At 39.5% G+C, this 18,545-nt stretch overlaps 2 protein-coding genes across 2 annotated transcripts in view; both read right to left on the bottom strand.

Annotated features, from left to right (window-relative positions):
* Positions 1 to 18,545, bottom strand: part of LOC125742075 (IQ motif and SEC7 domain-containing protein 3-like) — a 235,913-nt gene that overhangs the window by 18,545 nt on the left and 198,823 nt on the right. The window lies entirely within an intron of this gene.
* Positions 2,588 to 16,870, bottom strand: LOC125742142 (unconventional myosin-IXAb-like). Its single transcript, XM_049013845.1, has 5 exons — positions 16,799 to 16,870; positions 5,650 to 5,729; positions 3,299 to 3,390; positions 3,041 to 3,196; positions 2,588 to 2,915 (listed from the first exon to the last, which is right to left on the bottom strand). Exons 2-5 carry the CDS (start codon positions 5,722 to 5,724, stop codon positions 2,888 to 2,890), a joined length of 351 nt encoding a protein of 116 aa, XP_048869802.1. The 5' UTR covers positions 5,725 to 5,729; positions 16,799 to 16,870; the 3' UTR covers positions 2,588 to 2,887.

Here is an 18,545-nt window from a genome sequence, read left to right as displayed (position 1 = left end):
TTATTATAGATTATGAGTGTTTTTCAGGTAGCGGGTGACCATGACAAAAACATTATGTTTTTTTTTTCCACAGTGCAGTAAAGTTGAGTCAGACAAACGCAGGTGTGACAGCAAGGACAACGACGGCTGGTTTCTAGGCCACCTCTTAGAACATGCTAATGAATGCTATAATTAGCTGTCAATGTGATGTCACTGGGTCATGCTGAGCTTATCTGGAGCCCTTGGGACCTGTTTTTGTACATGAAGACGGCAGCCGCTGATCTTGCTGCCACAGTACAAGTAGAAAACGGTCATTTAGAAGCATAAAGAAATGAAATGGTTTGTGAACGGGAAAAAAGCTTGGAAAGAAATTAGAGAAATTCCAAGGTGAATATGTAAAACAGGATTAAGGACCGTACAATAAAACTGTTATCTTTTTGGTGCCATTTTAAAATATATCATATCTAATTAATTGAAAAAAGTTTTGCTACTCAGAGACTTTGAGTCACAAGTAGGAAACATTACATTTAGTGCTCCAGTGAGGGACATAACTGTTAATTTTACATGCAGCTATTGAAACTATATATATTGCCTTCAAAATTATGTCAGTGGTAAATGTCAATGCCAACATTTTTAATTTTTATATCATTATTAAATCATATAATAATCCCTCAGAAATTATTCAAAAATTAATTTTTTAAATCTAAGTTTTTAGATTTAAAAATTCTGCTGCATGGACATTCTTATAGCAAATGAAGTGTTGCATTATTGATTGATTGACAGGGTATGAATGTTGAATGCTCTGTCGGCTATCGTATTAGTGAAGAAAAACAGATGTGGTTCTGGTCTTGGAGCCGAACATGAAGAACTTTCCTATCATGATCCCCAAAACTTTCCTATCTTCACATGATTCAGAATTCATGTTTTAACGGTATTAGGACCTGCAGCCAACCCCAGACATCACAAGGCACAAAGATCTAGCCCATAGTTTTCCAAACTTTTTGGCCCAAGACCCCCAAAATAACGCTGCCTTAGGCTCATAACCACCACTAGGTGGTGTATCTGTTGACATGTCTTAATAACAGTTGCTCATTTGCATACTGCATCATAGTGTAATGAACTAAATATCTGGTTCTCTACCACAGAGTATGATGTTTTCTGTAGTGATAAACACCCCTATAGCCATAGTCATTTTTCATCCCTGCCTGAATTTCTTGGCAGAAATTCCCTTAAGTGCTACAGGAAGACTAAGTTGCAGAGGTTCTTTCTGCCTTGCCCTGGTTATACTGTATACACACACACACACACACACACACACACACACACACACACACACACACACAGATAATGTTGTCTCAAATTATTTAGAACATTGGATGTGTTTCCAGCAGCATTCCAGAGTATAACAGAGCCAACAGACAGTCTTGGGTTTATCACCTATTCTCTTTCCAGTGTTAGCGTAATTTATTGGGAAGCCAAAATGTTCCCAAACTACTGATTTAAGTGACGTGGGAGCTGAGGTCTCAAGTCAAAGGCAAGGACAGAGGCAAAGGCAGACATGGGGGAAAAGGAAACAGGCCATCAGGGATTAAAACAGGGTAGGGAGGATCAGGGCAAACTGGAGGGCAGGCACACACATACACACTGGCACCAACATCAATGACTAGACTTGGGAGTCCAAGATAGGGAGGTACTATATACATCACTGATGAGGGAGCAGACGAGAGGCACCTGGGGTGATCCACACGAGGGCTGTAACGAGAGGAAGGATTAAACAAGTAACAGGTGTGGCTCGTTAGAGGAGTCTGTCTTTGACTGAATATTCTTAACAATGATGAACAGATCTGAAGGCTATCTGTCATTTTGGCAGATTAGAACACTTAGGTCATCTAACGTAACTTTAACTGTACCACGGTATGCTCTTTTTGGTCCAGAGATGTCATGTGAATGGTGATTACTTTGAGAAGGGTCTGATTGCATTAATGCTGTTGCATGTGACTAATGTGTTGTGGTGATTTGAAGTATACACTAACTTAGTGGGTTTAAACTGGTATGAGTTTCCAGATATAATATTAGGTGATTGGTCAGTCCTGTCCAAATCTTAATCTTGTGCAATTTTTTCCAAATTGTTAATTTGTATGTTTTGAGAATCATGTGTCTGACCCTTAAAGCATTTTTCAAACCTGAGTGCCTCCCTTTTGCAACCAATGTGGTTGAATTGCTCATTTCCTCTGGGTGAAATTCTTGGAAGTAGCATAGTCGATGTTGAAATGAACTTGAAATTCAAATTACTTGAAAATTACAAGAGCTATCATTATCGGTGGAAAAGCTGCATGGTTCTGAAGAATGGGTATTGAGTTGAAGAGTATTGCAATGACAGGTGATTAATTTTTGCTTGCTGAAGGACTTTGCTTAATAACAACAATTAAACAAAACAATCAGAGAGTGCAGGATGCTGGCTTGTTGAAATAATATCCAGATCCAACTGCTTATAATAGACTTGTGACTGCAATCTTTTAATAACTAACAACAGTTAAAGAAAGACTGGGGTGGTTTGGGGACACCATGTCCTCTTCTCAGGTGGGCTGGTTCTGGTCCTTGCGCTAGGACACAGAAGAAGCGGATGATGGGTCCATCAATGGCTCCACTTGATTGTCATTCTCTGTGTCTGCATTGACAGACTCGCTGTCATCAAAGGCAGCCTCATCTATTTGCATTTCAGATCACATGGGCATTCCTCAGTCGTACGTCTCACAGGGGTAACAGTATGAGCGTCACGAAAAGCCATATATTAGCCGCGACCTCAGGCTCTGGGATTTACAGTGTCTTGCTGCTTTAGTTGCTTCATGGCCAGGGTTTCAGGATACTCAAGCTGCTCCAGCTCCTTCAGCTTCTCATAGGACCTCATCTACTCATTTAGGATGAGCTCCAGACACCTGTGTAAGTGGTAAACATGGAAAGGCAGTCTGGGGCCGAATGGGCCGAAGCAGTCTACAGACTTTTGGAGGATCAAGCCCAGAAGCTTTTGTGATCTGTGCTTGAAAGTAAGTGAGGTACTGACATGGTGGCCTTGTTCATGTCTTTCATGATTTCAGGGGAATTCATGGTGTCAGGGCTGCGCAGGAAGGTGGAGGAGAAGATGATGGCCAGCGAGTGTGTGGACATCCGATTGTGGGGTTCCTCCCTGGCCACCCTGGGAAGGAGAAGACTATCACCGCTTGAGGAAGACATAGGTAGAGTTTAGCTTTACAGTTCTGTGCAATGGGGTTCAGGCCATTGTCAAGGATGTCTGGGAAGTGAGCAAAGGATGGCATCCCACCTGACTATGTGGAAGACAAGTCTCTCTAGGGTGTTGATGGTGGCCCACCACCTTGTAAATGTGTGCCAGTTGTTCAGATGTTTCTGGCAGCTCTGGGAGGGGTGGAGATATGTTTCTTTTCATCATTCATTACTGGATAGGAAAACTGACCTCCTTGCCCCAAACCAGAAGCAGTCAGGCCTTTCCCATGGCGTGCAGGAAGGCACTGTAGTAATGGAATCTGTTTTGTAATGGAATCCAACCAATAGCTCTTTTAAAATTTCCAAAACTCACTATTTGCATTGAAATTTTCTCAGAATCATAAACTGTGGACCAGTTGAGTTTTGGATAATAGCTTCACAATTACAAGTGCTATCACTGTGAGTGGAAAAGGCACATGGTTCAGATGAAGTGGTATTGAACTGGAGAGTAATGCAGGTAATTAATTCTTGCTTGCTGAATGACTCGGTTTAATAAAACCATTTAAACAATGCAATCAGAGAGCGCAGAAGGCTGGCTTGCTGAAATAATCAACTGCTTTTAATTCACTTGTGACTTCAATCTTTCCATAAATAACAACAGTTACATACAAACAGACAACCAGGCTAACTAAGGGGCAGGTGTGGCACATGAAGGAAAACAACCAATCAGCAGAGACACAGGACAATAAGCAACAGGTGATGTAACTTTCAATAAATGACCACCAAATTAGGAAATCTTAACAAGCGCAGGAACAAGGAAACATTAAGCACACGCTAGGAGTACAACACTAGGATAATACACACGGAACAAAAGTACAAGCAGACCCAAATTATAACAGGGTACAAGCAGGGCAAACGAAAGCAGGGAAACAAAGATAACTAATAACAAACCCTAAGGAAGAGAGCCTCCAAACTGAGCACTCAGCCCATTAAGCTATGTGGCAATGTGGAGAAGAGGGGAAAATACAAAGGACCTGGGACTAAGACAGGGAGCAGGATAGCTAGCAACACCTGCCGACCAAACAGTTAACAAACACATAGGACAGAGATGGAATATACGACAGAAAGGGGGAAAGGTGGAAAGGTCACAGAGGGCGGGGTAAAAATGAAAATTAGATTACGACCCTGTCCGTGAAAAATGACGAACAGCGAGAATGCCTTGCAGTTTCTGCCCAGGAAGGTCTGCGAGCTCTCATTAGTAGCATTAGCCATAACCAAACTGACTCAGCCACATTTAGCATAATGTTTTCCATGTTGAATGCCTACTTGCTAATTTAGGTTTCGCCTGCATCAAGAAAAGTATTAATTTCACAGTGCGTTCTGGACGGAAAATCATATAACCGTACGGTACATGACGAATAAGTGTACCATTACAAATGGTCTTTACTTTAAGTAGACCTTAAGCGAAAACTTTTAAAAATTGCTCTCTAAAAAAATATTGATATAATATCGAAACAGGAGGTCTCTGTCAATTCCCACCACTTTTTACATTTTGTTTAATTTACATATTCTGGAAATCGCCTTGTGACCCCCGCCGGTCTCGCCAATATCTAGCACACTCCTGCTGCAAAGACGATTACTGGATACTGAAAACAGAATATTGTGGATGCTAAAGACAATAGATAGAAATAAATCAGGATGCCAGATCCTGCTGTTATATCTTCCAGATTGCATCCTGAATTTTAACAACTAAAACAGCAGGGGGGAAACCCCTAGTGGGAGAAAGCGATAAAGCGTTTGGGATAGCCTGCCAAGAGCTGACAGGGTGAGCTTTCCTCAGGACACATGCAGTACACCCAGTTTAATCTTGTCCTTAAATGCATCATTGTTCACACATCACCCATTTCCTTCATAAGTCATTTTCTATAAACAAACCAAGCTTGTATGTCTGTAGGTGAGGCAAACGAAACATTTTGATTGCAAGTCCAAAACCAACCGTCATGATCTGTTGTTTGCAATACCTTGTGATTATTGATTTCTTGATCATTTTCTGACTTTGTGATTGTTTTCAGGGGGTATTTTTAGATTTATTTTATTTTGTGTTATAAAATACTGAACTGTCAGTGCTGACACTCTACTGTAGCTTCACACCCCCTTGTGGTATTGGAGTGCTAACATTTCAGGGATTCCCCATGTCTGTGTTCCCACCTGCCTCTCCCTCCGGTCCTGGAGGGCTACCGTCCAGTAGGTTTTCTGTCCCACTTGGCTTCTAATGAGTCACACCTGTTCCTGGTATTTACCTGAGTGCAGGTGTGGCTCATCAGAAGCCAGGTAGGATAGAAAACCTACTGGACGGTAGCTCTCCAGGACCGGAGCTGGAGACCCCTGCTCTAGTCTCCCCTAATGCACTTTTTATTTCCTCTACCCTGCTGTCTGCGGTGCCCCTACTACCTGTGATGTCCTTCCGGCCTGCCTGCCCTTCTGCCTGTGACGTCTCTCCTGCCTGCCCTGCTGCTGTACCACCATTTATCCTGCTGACAGAAGTGGCACCATCAGCATAATGCCTGCCCTCTGCATTTAGACCGGCATCTTAAAATTTGCACTGTATGAATTAAGATTTTGTCACTTTGTTAATTTCAGTTCCTCTGCTGCCCCCTGGAGGATGAGTTCCTGCTTTGAGTCTGGTTCCTCCAAAGGTTTCTTCCTACTTGGGAGTTTTTCCTTGCCACTATCGCCTCTGATTTGCTCACTCGGGGCTTTTGGCAGGTAAGTAATGGAGCACACACTGATTACAGTGCATTGCCGTGCCCACCACACAACGAACCACCTCAGGGATGAGAACCTGAGTGTAGCCATGCAGTGGGTGATACCTCAGCACCACACTAGTCCAAATGGACCAGCGTGAGATTTTTCCGGTGGCTGGAGTGCCAATCCTGCCACCAACCCCCAAACTTCAAGGTAAGTTTGGGCAGGGATAATATCAACTTCAAATAAAATCGAATTGAATTATCAGGAAGTTTGTTATGAATTAACACCTCATACATAATCATTTGTCCATCAAAGGTAGATGTTGAATATCAATGGAATGTTATAATTCAGGTAGAAATATACTTAGACTTTCCTGTCTTAAAAATACATGAAGCAAAATTCTCAAGTGCTTTGTGAGCATGATATTATTTATCAGAGTCAATGTACAAATAGTCTTTATTGCCATTAACCATTTATTTTTTCAAAATTTAAAAAAAAAATTTTTTTTAGATATGCCAAAAGAATTGGGATGACATACTGTAACACTTACAGTCAGCAACAGAACAGGGCTTGCCTGTGTATTTGTCAAGTGATGCGGTGAAGCTCATTGCTACCGAAACAATCGTTCTCACAAGGCTGCAGTTTTCCTTTACTTACTGATAACCTTATCGTCTGCATAAACCTAAGTGGCTGCTCACTTTGTGAGAGAAACACCAGACTTGGCTGTATACTGTAACATATCGCTGACAATTCAAAACCCTGTCCACTGGAAGCATATTGCTATGCATGTAACCTCAGGGTAGTATTTCTAGACACAGTTTCATCTAAACACAGTGAGACATCCGCATGGAACACAGCTTATTTTAAAACATAATGAACACTTTTAGGGGCTATTAGTACTTAATATCTGCTTATAAACAATATACTCTCTGCATTTGTATCTGAATACAGCGATTCAAAGTCTTTCTGCTCCTGTAAAATGTTTCATTCAGGGTGCAATCCAGCATCTTACAGGACCTTAGCTGCTAAGAAAAAAAGAAAAGCTTTATTCACAAACGCAGGTCGTATTTTCCCGTAGAAACAGTGTTGTTCTTTCAACAAATCTCTCCATAACATGGCAAGTTTAGCTCAGCTTGCCAAAAGTACCGTGAATTGAACTTTTCAATTACTGGAACATTTCACAGAAGATAAAGAAATTAAATATATATTAAATAAGCTTTATAAATAGTTTTATGGGCTCTTTTTATCAAAAGATCTCTTGGAAAAAATCATTAACAGGTTGTTATTTTATATATATATGTAGTAACATGTAAAATGTTACTAGAGCAGCAAAGCAAATCAGATTGAACTATTTTAAAGAGCATTGCCTCTAAGTTAAAATTAAGAGTGATCTGTGACAGAAGAATATACATGAATAGACACCTATACTGTAAACTCAGCTCGGTAAACCCATACTAGTACATATAGGACAGGAACAGGCTCATTGGAAATAACATGAGAACAGATGTAAATGGAGGTCGTAACTGTCGTAGTTTGATTTACAATATAGTTTGTTGTGATAGCACCGCTCTGTTTCGAGCAGCGTGGGTGTTGTGTGAGACAAAGACAGAAACAAACCAGAATGCTCACTAATAATAAAGGAATTCCTTCCCTGTTTATGTGAAGGGGAACACTGTATCACACCACCAAGGGCGTGAGCTGCAGCAGACCAGCAGCGGACCAGCAATGTCAGCAAAAAGACCGTATTGCCATATTGGGGACGTCAAGGGTAGCATTTGTAGTATTAATCACACTGATGAGAGGTCAGTGAGGACTGCAGGCTTTAGGTCTCTGAAGCTCATTTAGTGTAAAATGATAATATTTAGCATGTAATCCTTAAAAGCTTCCAGAATATGTAAATTTAAAAAACACTTGCAGACTTCAGAAGACACTCCAGGGGCCAGAAATAATGTCCTTCAAAGTCTTCTTGATTGGTCAGTGGTTATGTCCAAATTAACACGACTATCATATTCTCTGGGTTCTCGAAATCCCGGTATGCAAAAAATCTGAAAACATCTGGTGAACGTTTGGACTCCAGAAATGGTTTTTCCTACCCTCTTATTCGTATCATAACACTGGCTGAGCACACTATTATTTATCTAAATAAGTCCAACAGATTGCCTGTGGTTATGAAGAGGATGCAATGATATTCAAGGCAGCAAGAACCACTATGCTAAGAACTAAGAACCCTTTATACTGTAGTTCTATAATGCAGTTGCATGATATACATCATCCATTTTCTGAAACCGCTTATCCTGTTTAGGATCACAGGTGGTCTGGAGCCTATTCCAAAGCTTTGGGTGCAAGGCAGGGAACAACCCAGGATGGGGCAGAAATACTTTAACACAACCAAATATATACAGTAGTAGTAAGCTTTGGATTAATTTTTACTTACAGAAGTAACTTAAATTTGTGTTTCCCTTGTTTTACAAATATCACAGAGCAATAGGAAGGCCAGTTTTGAGGTTTGATGACAGCAGTTGCTCTTAGTGGCCTCCTGTCGCGCCAGCTGTGAGCCTGCATTGCCAGCCTAAATGAATATGCTTTAACATGACCTGACATGACAGAAATAGACACAATTATAGACATTCTTTCGCATTTCCAAGAATGCAGACTTCCTAGCAAAATATGGCCACCTCAGCCCGACAAAAGTCTTTCTGATAATTTAATTACATTACCTCATATGTAGGTTTTTTCGTGTGCAAACACTGGAGAGCTTTATCTTGGCCACAGTTAAGGTTATTTGGATGAATGGATTGCTGATAATGTGTCAGTGGCTATTTTATTGGTCCTTGTATTTTAGATGGCATGTACCTCAGCGGCTAGGCCTGTTTTTATCGTTATACCTCTTTCATCCGTTCACTCCTTCTATTCAGTTACAGAAAAGTACAACATTGATTCCAAAGGCTGATGAATGTCCACAAAATGTGCACACAGCCAACAGTTATAAGACATTACAACCATTAACCACATCTTTAAAAAAATGACGCATCAAATATGGTCAAGAGAAATGGTCAGAGAGGAATCCCAGATATTTCCACTTTCTTCCCTATACTTATTCATTCAGGATATTAGTGGTGTGTAAGATTAGTGTCACTGCAGTGTGTCTGAATGTTCGGGTATTTTGGTGCTGACTCGGGTGTAACTAAACATGGCTGACCGCAATACTAAGTTGAGAAAAGCAGCCAGGAATGTAAACTTATCAGAGAGAAGTGAAAGAAAAGGAGAGAATGGGAGGTGCTACCATAGCTGTGCATGGTCTGCAGTGGAGTAACATTTTACAGAGACATGTTACAAAGGGTTAAGGATTAAGTATCCTCACTGCTTAATTGGTGAATCTTTCACACATAAATGCTTAACCGCATTGCAAATCCCAAGCTGACCCAGCCCACAGCTGTCGTCACATGGCCAAAAATATTTTTTTTGATGTCTATCCAAAACATATTTTCTAACCCAGTGTTTCCCGACCCAGTCCTCGGGGGACCCCAGACGGTCCACGTTTTTGCTTCCTCTCAGCTTCCAGCGTGCCTGTACTTGGTATTCGGTGTTCCTGATTGGCTGGCAGCTGGAAAGGAGCAAAAACATGGACTGTCCGGGGTTCCCCAAGGATTGGGTTGGGAAACACTGTCCTGAACAATAGACTAACGTTGCAATAAATAAAGAAACAGAAAACAATAAAATATTAAGTACAGAACAAAGTTCTCGTGTTGGCTAAGAGATAAAAGGGCATCAGTTTTGTCATGGGGAACTAGACTTAACTGATGACATTTCGCTGTGGTTCCTCTTCTTCATGGCACTGTGTACATGGGAAACATTCTTCTGTCTCATAGCTGCTCTGAGTGTCACCATGTTTTACTGCAGTGAATTTCTGTGGCTACGTTGCCCTTTTAATGATGGTTTGGGCTTGGGCCTAGATGTAATCGTAATTGGCTTCATCTCATAAAATGTTCCCACAGAAACACTCATAAAGGGCTTAAACGATTGTCCATATTTATTTATTTTATGAACCATACTTTCTAAACCATGATTGCAATTACACGTAGAAGCAATTAATTCAGCAAAAAGATTTTTGTTGCTGTTACAGTAACTTGTAAACTTACTTGCCTCACAAGCTTTTATTTAATTAAAGACCGAGCAAACTTAATGCTCAGAATTCGTTCTGTTTTAATCTCAGATAAGCACTGAAATGCTGACGGTCTGCCTGCAATGACCGACAGTTCCATACAGTACATGGAGTTACGATGCCTTTGCTTCTGTTCAACTTCTTGCTGTCTGTCTTCATAGCCTCGTAAATTCAGCTACTATTGCTCTCCGTGTGACAGAGACTTCTGTATACCCCTAACCCACCACCATGTCTCATGGCAACATGATGCTTCCAGTGCAGGCCTTGGTATGAGGCAATTTACCCATGGAATAAATGGAATAAAACAATGTTGTGACATTTCTACATCTGCACAACAAAATTGGTGTGTGTTATCTTGTAAAAAAGCCTTGTGATAAGACCTTTAACATCTTAAACACTTTTAATCAGTAGAGCAAGACTCTGTGAATTGGAATGTCAACGACTTGACCTGACCTGTAAAAAAAGCAATAGCATAGGGTACAGTAAAGGCTGGAATCCTTTCAAATATGGAGAAATGCAATTAGGGACTGAAAAATCTGCCAAAAAGCAATAATTTGTTCAAAAATATGTTTTGAATATGAAGATCATTCCTGGCTCTCCATGACATTGGCAAATATCAGGAATTTAAATTAAATTCTTGACAGGAAGACCAACATTTTTGCTATCCTGAGCTTAATGTAAATCAGTGGATGGAAACATGAGTGACTTGGATAAGGAGCATCCCCTGGAACTCTTGGTAGGAAGTTGTAAGAGAAATTCAGGATTGCTATAATATCGAACTCTAGAGAATACTCATCGCAAACTTTTCCCCTGTCATGGAACAGCGGGGGGCGGCATGGTGGTGCAGTGGTTAGCGCTGTTGCCTCACACCTCTGGGGCCCGGGTGCGAATCTCCGCCTGGGTCACATGTGTGTGGAGTTTGCATGTTCTCCCCATGTCGTCGTGGGGTTTCCTCCGGGTACTCCGGTTTCCCCCCACAGTCCAAAAACATGCTGAGGCTAATTGGACTTGCTAAATTGCCCGTAGGAATGCATGTGAGAGTGAATGGTGTGTGAGTGTGCCCTGCGATGGGCTGGCCCCCCATCCTGGGTTGTTCCCAGCCTCGTGCCCATTGCTTCCGGGATAGGCTCCGGACCCCCCGCGACCCAATAGGATAAGCGGTTTGGAAAATGGATGGATGGATGGAACAGCGGTTTTATTCACAAATGAGGGATGGCTATACATTAAAATCTGACCGCTACTAGAATGGCTTCTTCCACGTCTTTTCCAAGAGTGATTTGTCAAGCTCAACATATTGCTCATCATTCAAGCAGTAAGTCATGGCTCTCAGCTCATTCCTGATTAGGCAGCTACTTCATTTTCAGAGACAACCAGCAGCACTTGGAAGTTTCCGAAGTTCTTTTGAGCAAATAAATACAGTATATCCTGATTTGCTGATTTAAAACAAAAAAGTTCTTTTGTTCATGTCCTTTTCCCCATTAAAGCACAGTAATGGAGTAATGTTTTTTATATAAATAATTGTTTTTTAATACTGAAAAAAAAACTCAAATTTATTTTGAGTCTAAATTTATTCAAATTTAGAATGATGCAAAAACAAAACGTTGTATACAAATATTTTAAAAGCAGGGCTTGTGTCAACCACAGCAATGCAGCTCAATGTGTGTTTTCACTTAAATAAACATCTTTCGAGCACTGCGCCTTTGGTGTGGCTGTGAGACATCATGAACCTTCATTGCAATAAATCTGTACACTGTAATTTTAGGGAAGAGACCTTAACAGATGCTGGATCCTCTGTCAGACAAAGTGTTACCATGTTCGCAATTTTTTAGCATGGTTACTGCTAAAAATGTGAAGCGCACAAAAATAATTTCACATGCTGAAAAATAACTGCGGGTCAGCAGGGGTACTTTTAGAGAGCAGCAAAAATGTAGAATTCTCTGCCACAATCTCTGCCTCATGTGGTTGTAGAAGAATTCGCCGCACCATGCTGAATGTCCAACAGCACTGGCCAAGGTGTTTGCAGATACAGTCAGGCCCATAAATGTTGGGACATCGACACAATTCTAATCTTTTTGGCTCTATACACCACCACGTTGGATTTGAAATGAAACGAACAAGATGTACTTTCACTGCAGACTTTCAGCTTTCATTTACATACAAATCAGGTGAACGGTGTAGGAATTACAACAGTTTGTAAAAGTGCCTCCCACTTTTTAAAGGACCAAAAATAATGGGACAATTGGCTGCTCAGCTGTTCCATGGCCAGGTGTGTGTTATTCCCTCATTATCTTATGTAGAAGGAGCAGATAGAAGGTGTAGAGTTCATTTCAAGTGTGCTATTTCCATTTGGAATCTGTTGCTGTCAACTCTCAATATGAGATCCAAGATAGATAGATAGATAGATAGATAGATAGATAGATAGATAGATAGATAGATAGATGCATACATACATGCATAATAGTACACTTACTTTTGCATTAAAGTTATGGTTACGCTTAATCAAAAGAATATTAATATAAATCAATATAATATGAAATATTCAAGATGTTTTCATATGAAATACTAAATAAGCATTTGTAAGATTCTATCTATTGTGTGAACAGTAGGTTCATTAGGAGGTAAAAGTGTAACACACATAATTAAGGAAACAACATACCACAATAGTTATCTGGTGGCATGTTTTCCATTGGGACATTCTTCACTTCAATTATACATGAAACATCCTTTACCATGGATAGAAATACCATCCATGCAGCCTCTGGCATAACTTGCATAACTTGGATTCCTAGTAGGCTGGACATTTTAATGTGTTTACTTTTTTTTTGAAGTTTCAAACTCTTGAGGAGTACATAACTGAAGGCAAATGAGTAGATTTCTATGCATTTTTCTGAGATCTTTGGGGCTTCAATGCAGTATAACAAATTATAGAGTACAGATAATTAATTAGTTACATTGTGCATTCTCATTGTGCCCGTGGCAGAGAAATATAAATACGGAAAAGCAAAAAGGCCTTTTCTCAACTGTTCTGGATGTTAACATTTCTCTGTACTGATATGAAAAGCAAAACATGAAAGTTTTCCTGTCACTTTGAGTCATCTTTTGTTCCGAGATGAACATGTTGAAGTTGCCGTTCCTTGGCTTAAAGCCATTTTTTTATGAAAAGAGAGACTGTGTGACTGAAAATCAGTGTGAAAAAAAAGGAGAAAAAAAGTCAAACTGTGCTGGATCTGTGTAACATACCAGATATATTTTGGAAAAAAAAACGAATAGCACAATGAAATATGTATTAAATTGTATATTTACTTTTTGTGGTTTGGAATTCTCTATTATGTTATATATTATACCGTGCTGAAAAGTGGTGCCTCGCTGAGAGAAAAAGTATTCTACTTTGAAGACTTTCAAGACATATTTTTATTACGAATTGCTGCCGATATTTTTTTCAAAACCAATTTTAAAAGAAGTTTCCACATTAAAAATGAAGCATTACTTGTCAATTGGATGCTACTGTTAGCTGTAAGATCATGCAGGAGTTTGGTATATTTGCATAACATCTGGGTGATGTTTATCCAACCACCGTGCAGTGATTCAAGCAAAGGTGTAGATGTTAATATTCCACATGTTCTCAATTACTTTGAGCTGTAAGACTTTTTTGACAGATTTACACATGAAATGCGCAAAATGGTCGATCAGAGCTTATAACTGTGGCTTGACACCTGCAGGGTTTATGGCTTTAACTCAACCCTTCAGTCCGGCTGTGCAGTTTGCTTGTCCTCCCTTTGTTGTGTGGGTTTCCTCTGACAGTCCAAAGACTCGCAGTTATATAACTTGGCAACCCGGAATGGTCTGTGATGTGTGAGCCTTGTGAGGACCTGACTTTCCTATCTTGGGCAAGCTGCTTGAAAAATGGATGGATTTCCACATGTGATACATTACATAATTTTTCTAATAATAAAATATTAATGAAACAGACTACTGCTTTGCTTTGGTTTTTTAAATACCTCACATACCAGTGTATCAGTGTATCTATACCTTAGATACGCTATATGATAAAAATGAGAGGGTGTAAACAGTTGTAGTAAATATGTAGCAAATATGACTTATAATTTTAAATCAGTGGAGCGTGACATCACACCATGAGCCTGTGAGCTGGGAACAAAGAGCCACATCGAAAGGCTGAGCTGCCAGATGCAATGACACTCAGAAGAGGGGAGGCCTGCATTCATTCATTTCCTCTAATATAGAAGGTTTTAATTTAATATGGGGGAGTGAAAACAACAAACAAAAACAAAAGGCAGCCATTTAAACATGAGTAGAAGGGAAACCAAACAAGAAACAGATTGGGGAGCAAAAGAAATGGATCAAAAGGGCTCCTGTGTTTTTCTGGAAATGAAACAAGCCACAGAACTCAGTCTTATATGAGTGTTAATAAGGCACCAGAGAAATGAATGAAGGATGATTAGGTATCACTGCTGCCTCCACCCTCCACAGTGTATGCATTTCTGCATGTTTCCAGTGGGGACACCTTGGGCCTGCATCACAAAGCAAGACTTGTTGGTTAGCTAGGTAACTTGTCAAGTACCCCAGTTCAAATGGACTTTCTCTTGTTAACTCAAAAATCCAGATTCATGATACAGACCCCTTGTTGGTAAGACACATTAACATACTCATTTATTGTTGTTAGGTTAGTATTCTGTGTCTTATAGTCTAGTTACTATATATTGCCATCTTGTGACCATCACAGATAAGCAGCAGCTTTTTTATATATATAAAACAAAATGATTATGGAAGGAATCTGTGCAAAGCAATTATTGTGAAGAGAAAGTGCTAGTCTGCATTCCTCACACCAGGAAAATCTATTATATTAATTCAGATGGATAACAGTCAAATTAACTCGTAAAAGGAAGGACATTAAGACTCATTCCATTTCTGTTTTCATTACATTTTCCTTTTTCAATTTTCCGGAGCCTATATCCCGGAAGCAATGGGCACGAGGCAGGGAACAACCCAGGATGAGGGACCAGCCCATCGCAGGGAACATTCACACACCATTCATTCACATGAATGGACAATTTAGTAACTCCAATTAGCCTCAGCATGTCTTTGGACTATGGGGGGAAACCGGAGTACCCAGAGGAAACCCCACGACGACATGGGGAGAACATGCAAATTTCACACACATGTGACCCAGGCGGAGACTCGAACCTGGGTCCCAGAGGTGTGAGGCAACAGTGCTAACCACTGCACCACCATGCCGCCCCCAGTACCCAATCAGTGTACCCAATTTTTCGTGGGAATGATTTAGTCCAAAAAACCCCCCCAAAGACAGACTGACAGTTAAACTTTGCTTCTCAGGTAGCAAAAGCACATTGTTCTGTATACATTTCAGAGGTAGAAATAGAGAAATACCTGGATTTGCAAAACAGATGCAATTCTGACTCTATTTGCACAATTGTCCAAAGCCAGGAAATCTAATGATTTGTTTTACCGTGTTTCGACAGAAACCTACCCTGTCAAAAAAATAATTTTTAATGGTTGAAACTGAAAATGGATAGTCCCAAAAATTTTGCAAATAATTAAAAAATAAAAACAAACTAATGTAATGTAAGTAACCATCGCGACATTGTATTATCAGTGTTAAAGCTACAGGTATAACACTGTAGAACTAACCTACTGTAAAAATCATGTGAATTACTGTAAACTGATTTACAGCATGTTATTGTGTACCAAATTACAGCTAATTATTGTATGTAAATTATAGCAATTTCCTGTTATTTTACAGCAATGTTGGTCTATGACTGTAAGTCCATTTACAGCATTGCTTTGTAATTATCCTGAATCACAGTTAGTACTCGGCAACTGGAGTTGCCATAATACCCTGTAAATAGCGAAAGAAACACCATGTTGGTGCAAAACAGTTTTACTGGATAAGGCTGGAGTTACATTCATTACAGGAATACCCTGTTTATTAGTGTTTACCGGTTAAATCCTCTATTACATTATAATACGTTGACAAATACATAAAGTTCAGAGTCAGCTGTGGCAAAGTCAAACATTTAAATGGACTGAATTGTAGTACAAACTGCCATTTATGAATCATGTGATCTCACTGCCCAAAGGCTTGAGCAAAAACAACTTGATAGTCTAACATCTCACTCTGTTACAAGAGAAATCCTTCTATGGGTCTTCACCTTAAACAGTGCGCATAACACTTCCAACTTATATGCAAAGCCATTCAAAGTCTATTAGCCGCTTCAGAAGAATACACACACGGAGATTGATTGTGTTGCTTGTTTTCTCGGACATTAATAATGCTCACATGGCTGCACCTCACAAATCACTGCATCCATTTCAACAAATCTACAGCTAATGTAATATTTATTTGGGTGTGCGTGCTTCCGACGCATGTGTGACTTAAGTGCAGTCAGTGACGGAAAACTGAAAGGACAAATCGACATACCACAACCAAACCTAGAATTAGCCAGGTTACTATGCATATTGATATAATGGTAACATTTGTAAACCGTTTACACAGACAATGTTTGCACACAAAAGGCACGACAATCTTGACAGATCGGACCGGCACTTTAATTTAAAGTAACGTTGTAGTCAAATAAGGATTGTTACTTCGTCAGCTTCTTTGTCTTATGTTTGTTAAACTAACGTTTACTGTGGCTTAGTTAGTTGACTCACCTGTAAGATGACAGCCACTATAAAAGGCTTCAAACGTGATGTCGATCGCTGTTTCAAGTTTTCACCCTTCCCGCCATAGATAACTGTGCACGCGCAGTAGGGATCTCGCGCTCTCTCCTGCACACCCATTATCCGCCACCCCACACTTTTTATTAACCGGAACGAATCTTTACTTTGGAATTGCTAAAAGCTCCAATATTAAAAACGGGACTTTGTGATTAATTTACTACTTCTTTCAGCCAAATTCTATTTTCATAAATGTATGTTTCCGAAAAAGGCCTATGTTTGTTTGTTTTTTTTTCATTAAAGAAGTTGATTGTACTGTTATGTAACAAAATAGGACAATATTTACTTCTTTATAAAAAAATAAAAACATAGCAAAAATAAATCTTCTTTCAAATAATATCTGTACATAAAGGCGATGTAATTGTATCACGTATGCCAAAAACAAGAAACAAATTCATTTATTTAACCGGGGAAATTCACTATGACGCTAATTCCTACTGAGGAAAACATTAGGACACCCAAATAGCTAGTATATGCCCCCCTTGGCTAAGATAATTATAAATATTAATGTACGTATTCAATGTTCTGCTTTTAACTTTGTGTAATACGCTGTCTGTAACCCTCCTTCTCTGTCTGCTCATATTCAAATGTATGCTTATATTTCTACATGTTTAGTTCAACATATACAAAAAGAAATCTACACGTTCATAAAGATAGGCTGCCATGGAATGAATTGAATGAAAATCGTTAAACACCACCGGAAGTACGTATTTATAACTTTTTAATCTAAAATGCCGCTGAAAACACTAAAAGAATGACATTATTGTGTGGTTTCAGCTGTCATATAACCTATTTTATTATGAAAACCAGCATAGCGTTTTACACCAGGGTAATTCATGAGGATAAAACGAAGAAATAACGTTAAAAAAAGAAAACAGGTAAAAAGATATTTAAATATCGATAACATTGTCGCCGACACGGTAATTACTTTAAGTAGATTTACAGTAAATGAGGATTGTACAGAAATAACCGTATATTTTCCCACAATCCTTTGCTACTTTTCAGCAATTTACTAAACGTGTGACTATATTAGACTATATGTTAGTGTGAATATCAGTAAAATGCTGATCAGATTACAAGGATCTGTTATATTTTATACTTTACTGTCCACAAAAAAAATCGCGTGCTAAACAACAGGAAGTCTCATTTATTGGACAGAATGTAGAACGCATTAAAAAGTTAAATCGGTGGGACTTGTTTCCAATAATTGTTCCGATGCCATACACGATATACCGTTGTATATCGTGTAACTTCCATATATGGTAACTTCCATATATGGTATCGTCACGTGAGTCTTAGAACGTTACGCGGAGGAATGATTATAGATAAGACGAACCTGGTTCAAAAGATCACAGTGTTTTGTGTGCAGCTCCAATGGCGGTTCTAAATCTTGTCTCTTCCGATCACTTTCGTCTGGTCATGTGTGGCACTGGTTTGGCCATTGCGGCCGCTGGTACCGTGCACCTTGTCCGGAGACTTTGGAGAAGGGCCGAGTTTAAAGGTATATAGGAGTCAAATTGTTAGCAACGAAGTTGTAAGATAATTTTTAAGTCTCCAAGTAAAAAGCACAAATCTGACATAAATATAAATCTGAGTGAAAGGAAAGACAGGAGGCAACTGAAACTTAACAGCAAATTTTGTATTTCAGATTCAGAAAATGTAGAATTGCCAGTTGACCAGA

This window comes from Brienomyrus brachyistius, chromosome 1 (genome assembly GCF_023856365.1).
Source record: "Brienomyrus brachyistius isolate T26 chromosome 1, BBRACH_0.4, whole genome shotgun sequence".
NCBI classification, from domain to species: Eukaryota; Metazoa; Chordata; class Actinopteri; order Osteoglossiformes; family Mormyridae; genus Brienomyrus; species Brienomyrus brachyistius.
This window is presented reverse-complemented; position numbering and strand designations above follow the sequence as displayed.

Excerpts from the sequence above, each read along its gene's own strand:
- LOC125742142 (XM_049013845.1), bottom strand. The coding sequence starts at position 5,724 with ATGGTGGTACAGCAGCAGGGCAGGCAGGAGAGACGTCACAGGCAGAAG. Across the intron at positions 3,391-5,649 it reads AGGCCGGAAGGACATCACAG|AGCTGCCAGAAACATCTGAA; the intron begins GTAGTAGGGGCA and ends CACCCCTCCCAG. Across the intron at positions 2,916-3,040 it reads GACATGAACAAGGCCACCAT|GTGTCTGGAGCTCATCCTAA; the intron begins GTCAGTACCTCA and ends CCACTTACACAG.